Source organism: Macadamia integrifolia, chromosome 8 (assembly GCF_013358625.1).
Source record: "Macadamia integrifolia cultivar HAES 741 chromosome 8, SCU_Mint_v3, whole genome shotgun sequence".
NCBI classification, from domain to species: Eukaryota; Viridiplantae; Streptophyta; class Magnoliopsida; order Proteales; family Proteaceae; genus Macadamia; species Macadamia integrifolia.
In genome coordinates this window covers 18,441,836-18,452,083 of record NC_056564.1, presented here as the reverse complement: position 1 = coordinate 18,452,083, position 10,248 = coordinate 18,441,836, and the positions used below count along the sequence as shown (strand labels likewise).

The following is a 10,248-nucleotide window of genomic DNA, read 5'->3' as shown; positions in this document are numbered from 1 at the left end:
GGTGAATAAATAATACAATAGTTACCAAGGACTATAATGGATCTGTCAGATTCCAGATAAAAACAATCAATTGGAAGGATTGATCATTGATAATCAGGGAAAAAGCAGAATAAGACATGCACTATACCATCAACATAGAGAATAATATAACATGATACAATGCTAGTCTTAAAAAGATATTGGAGAAGAGTAGGATTCTTTTCAGGGAAAAGGTAAAAACCACTATAGGACTTCCTAAGAAGGGAATAGTCAATGAGGCATGATTTGGGGAGCATATGACGCCCAAAAAAAGCCCCAGAAACAGTCCGCCAGATTAAAATCAACATGCAGCAATCTGCAGCATATGAAATTTATTGACTACTATATAAAAATTAAAAACAAGAAGAGGGACTATCATAATGTTCTGGCTTTCATTAACTAGTATATGAATTTGTTGTATCACCAATAAGCAACAAAATAATGACAAGAAAATAAATCAGTAACTATATTCATATAGGAGGGGAGGAGACCTAAAGCATGGAAGAAAATTAATTGCAAAGATTCTCAATTACCAGGAACAGAATTCCGAGCATAACCTCCCCTACGAATATTACGATCTGAAAATGACTGAGACTTCATCCGTTGCTCAACATGAACAATATGTCTTGTTGGCTCTACAGAACTCGCATAACCTGTGTTCTGAAGCCACAAGGAGATATGTTTATTAGGCAAACTTTAAATTTTTCAGGCGAACTCTAATCTAAACTAATAAAATCCATAATGTAGTTTGTCAGACACAAAACTACAAATAATGACAACTCCTGTAATTCCATGCCACCCTCAAAGAGTTAAACTACCTCCTAGTGGGGTAACTGCTAAGAGTCTTAGCATTACACTTAAGCAGACAATTTAGGTATCTACAGAAATATGAAATGATAAGTTACTCCTTGACATCCCCAGGCTTCATGAAGTTCAATCTGTGAGAAAGAACTAGGGAAGCTAGGAAATCATCTCCCAACAAAAAAATAAAATAAAAAGAATATATTTTTAAGAACATGAGAGGCTATGGAAATGCAACACAGCAGTCTAGAAATAAATGAATCAGAAATTACTTTCATAAACCTGCTAATACACACCTCTTTCCTCTTGTCTCTTTTCCTCTTCACCTCATGAAACGGATCTGAGCACAGTAAGAATACATAAGATGTTACACAAGCTTGAAAGCAGGAAAATGCTATCACGCTTACGATTATGTAAAAAATTGCATAGGAAGTAGAATCAGGGCCATAAAAAATATAAGATGAAAATAATTTTACATGCATAGATCATGAACCAAAAAAAAAAAAAAAAAAGTGCAGGGCAACAAAAGCAAGACAACGGATAAAGATACCCATTCTGGAAAAAAGAAAAAAGTTAAAAGCATTCAGATGGATCTTCCGTATCAAGGGGGTGCTATAACTTGGGAGCAAGGTTCTAAAACATGGAAATGGTCAAGGCCAAAACCGTTCAGATACCTTTCCAGAACGGTCTGGAAATGACCGCATCAGACAGATTTACCCCTGCTTTTAAAAAAAAGTTATTATTACAATTTTACCCTTAGACCGTACATGTGGAACAGGATCGGAAAGTTCAGGATTGGCGATCAGTCATGGCTGATACTTTCCGATCTGACTGATATTGACCATTCCGTTCTGGTTTTTAGAACCATGCTTGGGGGACTAAATATAATGGATTCAAAAAGAAGATAACTTAAGCTGTGGAGAAAGACCACATCTTAAAAATAACTCAAAAACTACACAAAGAAAAAGCCTAAAAAATAGAACCCAGAAAAAAAAAAAAAAAAAAAGACTTAGATTCGAACACCATCACATAAAAGATAAAATCAAGAATTTGAGCTGCAATTTGAAATACTCACCCATACAAGAAAAGAAATGTTTCTCTTTACTATCTCCAAGTTTGATGGTACAAGGCATCAAAATATGGAAAATTTAAGATTCTCAATGACCCATCTTGATCCAATTCAGCCTGAACTCAAGATCTAAATCTGTCAAGACTTCCCCACTAGCCATGAACTTACAACACATCAAAGTGTCAGAGATGAAGTACTTGGCTAGGAAGTTATAGTACATAAACATGAGATACAAGTACACAAATTGTATGTTAAAGTACCCCTGCCAGCCATGCAGCCTCTGACACTCTTTGACATTTGCATTCCGACCAGCCCCAGAAGCTGAAATAAGGGCTATAGCCACTGATTTTTATGAGAGTACCTATTAGGCATCCAGCATACATTCTCCACATAGGTATGATAAAATCCAAGCATCCTTTAAGTGATGACACTCTAATATAAAAATGGCCTCTTATCAGTTCTTCGTATTTCTACATGAAATTGCATTCCATAAAAACATATCCACACCTAAAATAATTATACATATATTGCAGCTCATCAAGCATGCAAGTGTTGAATACCAAAAAGAAAAGGGAAAAAAATTCAAATGTCTATTCAATAACATTGGAGCAAAACCTAGTAAAGTTGATCCATCACGCTGATCATAAAGTCAAAAACATCCTACTTATGGTTTACAGTACGTTAAACAAAAACATCCTACCTCTGTCTTTAAGTAAAGCATAATCACCACACTAGTAAACGTTTAACAATTATAACCAAAAAAAAAAAATCTGTACCCAGTGCAAAAGGCTCACCCCAATGCTGGGTTGGGGAGGGTCATAATGTATGCAGCCTTACCCCTGCTTCGCAACGAGGCTGTTTTCAGTGATCATTACCACGATCATCAACATTACCGTCGCGCGCCAAGGCCCACCACTAAACATTTAACATTAAAGTTGCACAAAAATTACCAATATTAAAATTAAAGTTTAGTCGTCAATTTTTTTCATTCAAGGATCTTGAAGGAAAACCCAGTAGCACTGCCACGGTGCATTGAACAAAAGCATGCAAACTTCAGTTGAAGTCAAAACTTAACAACCAGTTCAGCATCCAGACAATTAAAAAAGACATAAAAAACCAATCTAAATAGTGAAAAGGTCAAAAAGTCACACAAAAAATTATGACCCAAGAAATTAGTTCCCTAGGTAAAACTCAACCAGTGTCTTATCGACTAAAACCCCTCAACTAAAACACAGAACCAAACATAATCATAATCATAATAATAATAATAATAATAATAATAAAATTGAAAATATACAATCAAAAAGAACTATCTACAAAATCTAACCTTGATTTAACAATTTCTGTGTCGTCTCGTTAGGGTCCATATTGGTTTCTTTGAGCATGATATAGATATCGGCTTCGGAGTGATTCCCAACAATTTCTTTGATTGATTGAATGGTTTTCCGGACGCCAGCAGAAATTATTTGAGTTCCACCGTCCAACCGCGAACCAGAGACCATATCCGAACGGAGATGAACAAAACAGATTTAAAAAAAAAAAAAAAAAAAGAGAGAGAGAGGGGAAGAGAAAAGAAGAGAGATCGAATCTTCAATCGGCTGTGAAAGAGAAATGGGGAAGAGAAGAAGAGAGCGCAAAATGATCTTCGAAGTAGAATGAAAAACCCTTGGGTGTGCTTCAGAAACCTCCCATAAAACCCGCGAACACGGCATTAACAGGGAGAGAGGGAAAGAAGAAAATAGTGCGAAGATAAAGGGTTTTGAAATCGTTTTTACCCTGGAGGAGACCACTAATGAGCTTAAGATTAAATCTTAGCTATCCTTTTTTTCTGTAGTGATGTTACGTAAATACCCTTGACTTTTCAAGTTTACCTTCTCCCTTACGGAAAGGTGTTAATCGGTTGGGGTCGGTTCCGGTTTCTGGATCAGATTAATTGGTTTGGTTTGGTTCTGATTCGAGGTATGACATTAATCAGAACCGAATCATTTAATTAAACGGTTCTAATGTCTCAGTTCAAAACCAAATACTAAAGGTTTTGGTTAAACAGTGTTTTTTGGTTTTGTTGTGGATTTGAATTTATAATTTTGGGTCTAATTGGGAATGAACCTAATTTTGTTGAGCTTGAGACATGGCATATAGGCTCATATTAGGAATTGTGACTTGAAAAATAAAAATAAATTAAATTATTTACGTGATGTAAAATTATTGAATCTTGAATCGCTCATTTTAACATTCTTTTCTTTTCCTCCTCACCTTGGATTGTTTTTTGTAAATATCCCATGGCAAATTCAGAGGAAGATAAGATGAAGGTGAAGGAGGAATCCGGCCACATGTGGTCAAAATTCCGGGTTGATTGTAATATTCTCGTATATACATCCAATTTGGCTTAAAAAAATAGAAATAAGAAACATAATTCTATTTGTTTTCATTTCAGTATAATTTGCCTTATTTCTGTTTTTAATTTATATTTTGTTAAATAATTTATGTAATTAAAGCTTACTTCTATTTCATTTATTGCATTGTTTCCATATCTATTTATGATATAAACAGTTTCCTTGTATTTTTATTACGTTTATGCATGTTTTAGATATTGTAAACCTATTTCTACTTATGTTTTCTATATCCAACTTAGATTTTATAAATTTATTATGCTAATTATGGAAGAAATATATATATATGAATAGGTGTTGTTTATGCATGTATACATTGTTTTAAAAGACATGATGCTTGGATGACAATTTATGATAAATTTAAATTATAAATGTTTCATTCTTAAATTTTGAATAGGGCCCGTTTGATAACATTTCTGTCGTTTCTGTTCCAATAAACGGCAGAAACAGAAATTGCTATTTCTGGAAACAGAAACAGGTAAGAGAGGTGTTTGATAATTCTTGTTTCTGGAACCATGAGGTTCTGGACCCATAAGGCTCACAAGCAGTCTGCATCTCCTCCCTCTCTCGCTCTCACCCCCGACCCAGCGTTCACCTCAACTCTCCCGTCCGCCGTAAATCTGCGGCGACCCCCACCTCACCATATCCTCTCTCTCTCTCTCTCTCTCTCTCTCTCTCTCTCTTCTCTCTCTCTCTCTCTCTCTCTCTCTCTCTCTCTCTCTCTCTCTCTCTCTCTCTCTCTCTCTCTCTCTCTCTCTCTCCCTCTCTCTGTGGCTATTTCCTGATGCAAATCTTACCCTCTTATACTCCTGAAATTGCCGGATTCCGTCGCTTCCTTTGCCGGATAACTCTGGATTGTACTGGTACAGATTCTCCACTTGTAGTTCCTTTGCCTTTCGAGTTTCGATTTGCAGAGACGCGTGTGAACTTTGTATATGAAATAAACCCTAGAGAGAGAGAGAGAGAGAGTAGAGAGAGAAAGTGAAACGGGTAAGGGGGTTGCTGGCTATGAGGGCTTGCAACGGGTTGTGCTAAGCTTGGCCAGAGGGGCTGCGGAAGGCTCGGATGCCATGGCGGAGTCAGCCGTAAGGCCGTCAGATGTAAGGATCGATAACCCATGTTGTGAACTGAGTTTGAGATCCCCATCGGCGCGGGAGACGAAGAATCCATTCTCTGAACTATGTTTAGTTTCTTAAGCAAAGGGCTCCCCAACTCCTCCCCCTTGCTCCCACCTCCGCCCTCCCTGCAATTCCCCAGTCCATCCCAATCTATTATGATGCAGATCGATGGCGGCAATGGGAAGGGCCCCGATCGGGAATGGCCCAAATTCCATCCGTTCCATGAGGTTGAAGTAAGGCCAAAGAGAGAGAGACGACCGTTTCTTGTCTGAGCGGTAGCAGTCTTCGAGAGCTCCTCGTAGCCGCACTGAGCAGCGATGGTGATGAAGAGGGTGACGATGAAAGGTGTTCCACCAACGAGATGAAGAAGGGTCCGTAGTCGATCGATTGTTTGTACCCCGTGGTCGATCGATTGTTTGTACCCCAATTTTGTTTCGAGAAATGAGCGAAAGTCATTCATGTTTCTTGGAGCATAAATTGTTATAAATTTCAATTTATGTTTCAAGAAACAAGTGGAACATAACACTTTTACCAAACGGTATTTATGCCGTTTCTTTGTTTCTGAGAACAAGAAAACACAGAAACACGTTTATGGTTACGTTATCAAACGGGCCCTAAGTTTAGGGCATTAATGATTATGCAAATGAATTGAATGTGAGTATCCGCATGTATATATTATTCTTGGTTACATTAATTGTATATGTTGGCCCTAGACATAATTGTATGGCATTTCAATTTTAAATTATTTTGAGAGCTTGGGGCATTAATGGCCACCTGACTACTTTGAATAAGAGTACCCACATGTATACATTCTTTTTTAGTTATGTTGGTTGTATTTTTCAGCCTTCAATATAATTGCATCATATATTTAATTTTAAATTTTAAACTTTAGTGTCTTATGATGATTTTTATGTAACAGTCAGGATATAAAGGAAATATCCATATGTATACATTATTGATTGACTGTGTTATCTGTATGTGATGATCTAATGGTTAAATATGATAAAAATATCCACAGGCTTATACATCTTACTTGACCATTTTGTTGACTTGAATATTTTTCTCTAGTGATGTCTTCCAACTAATGTAAAGTGAACTACTAGTATGTTACCATCTCGATCCCACATTATAGATTGTAATTATACAATAGGTTATTTTTCTATAAATATTTTATTCTATTATTAAAACACAAAGCATAATGTTTGATAAACATGTATCATTTACAAGTTCGTTAGGTTCATCACCAATTTATGTTTCAAATAACGTGTACACTCTTGATTGGGTCAAACTTTAATTACTAGCATGAGCAACTCATTTATTATTGCCATTGATCATGATTATGCCTCGCGTTATGAAAGACCAAATGCTCCCACTGATAAGAGCACTACATACAATATTAAATTATATGAATGATAAGAGATATTAGGAGAACCAAGAGATCCAGATGGTTATTGCAATGGAGATCAAGGAACGATGAGCACGCACCCAGTTCAGTCTCAATCGATGGTGAACGGTATGCATCATTCCCTTGTTGTCAATTTAAGATTCTTGAATGCATAGCAATTGGGGTATGACTACTATACAAAATTATGCGTTGTTATGACATTGTTAAAAAACTAATGTAGTTTTATACTTTAATGAGTATAAATAACCTTATAGATTTGGCTTATTCGTTAAAACCCATATTGTAGATTTTTCATATGGGTTGCTGATGAAATCAATTGCTCTAATACCAAACCAAAGTCTGAAGCTTCCTCACATTTATCTTCGACATTCCCTAATTTTATCAGGGAATATTTGCTATTTGCAAATAGCAATACAGGCGAGGAGGAAAATAAAACAATGTTAAAATTAGAGATCCAAGACCCAAAAGAGAAAACAAGAATATTTAGAGATATCCTCAACGTTGTTAACAAGTTAGACTTAAACAAAAGATTAAACCCGAACACCTTATAGCATGTTGTTTTGCAATCTATTTTTTAGACTTTTATCAAGTTTACAATTTGGCAACTAGATTGTAATATCTCACATAATGTCATGGATAACTTTATTAGTTAAATTACATATTTAGGTAAATTTATATCAATTATTGCATTTAAGAAATACCAATGCAGTAGTAGGGCTTGTGCACTGGTTTGTTTGTTTTTGTTTTTGTATTTTTGTATTTATATATATATTTTTATTGCATTTAAGAGAAATTGAGATTTTGAAATAGTGTTAATGATTTCAATGTATGCCTCCAATTGAAAGCTTATGTCAAAGTGGTGATGACAATTTTGTTATTAATGATAGTAGCATTAGAATCCGTTTTCCAGAAACAAGTATTATCAAATGCCAATGTCTGCTGAATACATTTCGAGAAACAAGTTTATCAAACGCTTTTTTTAACTCCAAAGACAGTTTCTTAGCACAAAAAAGGGAAAATGTGTTTCTGTTGTTTCTCGGTATAGAGACAGTACAAATGTTATCAAATAAAAAAACAATACATAAGATAAGTTGGATGAAGCTAATAACCGACTTAATAAGGGGAGAATGCCTTGCTAGAACAAGAAGGGGTTAGAGAAACTAAAACCAAATATTTCATTGTTGATTTGGTTTCAAATTCATCCATTCTCACACTGAAACTGATGAAAGCAAATCGAACCGAATCAACCAATTGACACCCTTAGCTGGATAGGTTAGTTTGGTAACTTTTTTTTCTTTTGTAGTAAAGGAACTTATATTAAATTATCAACCCTGGTATGACCTGATCCATGGGGTTGTGGGGTTAGTATGGGCCCGTGGGACTAGTCAGGCGACTTAGGCCAAAGGCTTGGATACTCGTCATTAGCAAAAAAAAGAAAAAAAAAGGAACTTAAGGCACCCCCACAAAGTCAGCAAGCAAAAAGAGAAGATAAGAAAGAGGGAGGAGAAGAGTCCCAAATAACAGTGAAACTGTTCTTAACTCCAAAAGAGGCAAGGGCATCTACAATAGCATTGCTTTCGTGACAAGTGTGACGAAAAGACACCGAATTGAACTGCTGCACCATGGAGGAACAATCATCAAGAATAAGAGAGATACGCCACAGGCAAATGAAGATTGCTTGTTCAATATAAAAACAAGAGTAATTTACATCCCCCTCCCCTGTGTTTTGCTTTTATTACACTCTCTCCCATGTGTTTTCAAAAATTACAAAAACCTCCCCTATCAGTAAAAAAAACGTGACTCCGTCATAGTTTGGCCGTTAAGATTTAATTTTCTCTTTTAAATACCCATATTACCCCTGAAGGAGTAAATTACCTATTATACCCATTGCCCAACTACATCAAACCCCTCCATCGATTCTGTTTTTCTTTTTATTCCAATTAATTTGAGTATTATGAAATCATATATTCCCCGAAGACCCACAACTAAGAGGAGTATTCAAGCAGCTGTTACAGTTCCAGAAATCCAATCGGCAACCTGTGAACAGGGTTTTCTGGGTAGACCTCCACACCTCCACAGCTTGCTGGCCTTGCTCTGTTCCAGCCCTTGTTTTGGGGTTTCATTCTTCATATCTGGAAGGCCACTCGACCAGCAGGCTATGGACATTGAAGGCCTATTGAAGGTGCTACTGAGAATCTCCAGAAGATTCCGAATTTGATCACAGTCAAGAAATCATCAAATCTCTCTAACCTGAATTCAGATTCAGGAGCCCTTTGGAGGGACTATTGAAGACCACTAGAAGGTCCTTCGATCCTAGTTTCAAGGCCATCCTTGACCTGGTTTGATTGCTACAGTTTTCTCCTCTTCGATCACATAAAACCAAAATTTCTGCCTAAGGTTTGATCTTCCACACCTGCAGACAGACAAGGCCAGCAGTTTGGGGTTCTAATTAGTCCTATACAGACCACAATTGACCAGCATCTTATGCCCCTTTGAGCATTGGGTTGTGAGGAAACAGATTTCTCTCTAATCAACCCCTGTTTTCCAGGTTTGCTAAAGTATGTTTGTTGACCAGATCTGGACTTAGTTTTCTTTTGAGTTTGGTTTGGAGCCTATTAACAATTGGGGTTGTTTACCCAGTGTAAACCATCTTACATATGTGAAACAGGGATTTAGTGGAGTTTAGGGTAGTGGAGTTTATTAGGGTTTAGATGTGAAAGTTATGGATGAGGAATTGAGATGATTTGATGAATAAAATAAGAAAGAAAGAAGGATGTGGATGAAACCCCACCATCGATTTCATCGCCGTCGACCGTGACTGCTTGGTTCGCCGTCGTCTTCACCTGGACTCCTCATCGTCGACGATGGAGGTGGGTGAAACTATGGTAAAAGGTTACGTATGAGAGTGATTATGAGGGTAGGGATAAGGATAAAGGGTAAAATGGGAAAAAAAATAAGTGATTAAAAGAAAATGGGCAAACTCGTCTTTTAACACCCAAAACTAACAGTCTACTAATCGTGTTAACTGACATGGGAGTTTTCGTAATTTTTGAAAACACAGGGGAGGGGGTGTAATAAAAACAAAACATAGGAGAGGGGGATGTAAATTTCTCTAGAAGCAATCATAAAATTTTCACTTTTCTATAAGGGAGAAACAATCATCAATGTTAGTTTGGCAACTACCCCCCCATAAGCTAGCACTAGCAAATAAGCAACATGGGTTCTTTTGTAAAAAATTGGACGAGCTTGTGTAAACTGAGAAAGAAAGCTAGGTGTATTTTGATCATTTCTTCAACGATGAGTGTACAAGCTCAAACTTGGGTTAGGCATAGATTTTAAAAAACCTGACCCAACTACTCTAGGTTTATAGGTTGTACCATAGAAACAAGCCATTTACTTATCTATCTTGATTTTAAAAAAAAAAAAAAAATTTACTTATCTATCTTG

General features: G+C 36.5%; 1 protein-coding gene across 2 annotated transcripts in view; it reads right to left on the bottom strand.

Annotated features, from left to right (window-relative positions):
• Window positions 1-3,653, bottom strand: part of LOC122087109 — a 16,305-nt gene extending 12,652 nt beyond the window's left edge. For both annotated transcript variants that reach the window (XM_042656107.1, XM_042656108.1), the window contains exons 1-3: window positions 3,216-3,653; window positions 1,116-1,159; window positions 552-678 (exon numbers count right to left, since the gene is read on the bottom strand). In XM_042656107.1, the coding sequence (XP_042512041.1) occupies window positions 552-678; window positions 1,116-1,159; window positions 3,216-3,390 (346 nt within the window). In that variant the 5' untranslated portion in view covers window positions 3,391-3,653. The remainder of the gene's footprint in view (window positions 1-551; window positions 679-1,115; window positions 1,160-3,215) is intronic.
• Between the last annotated feature and the right edge of the window lie 6,595 nt (window positions 3,654-10,248).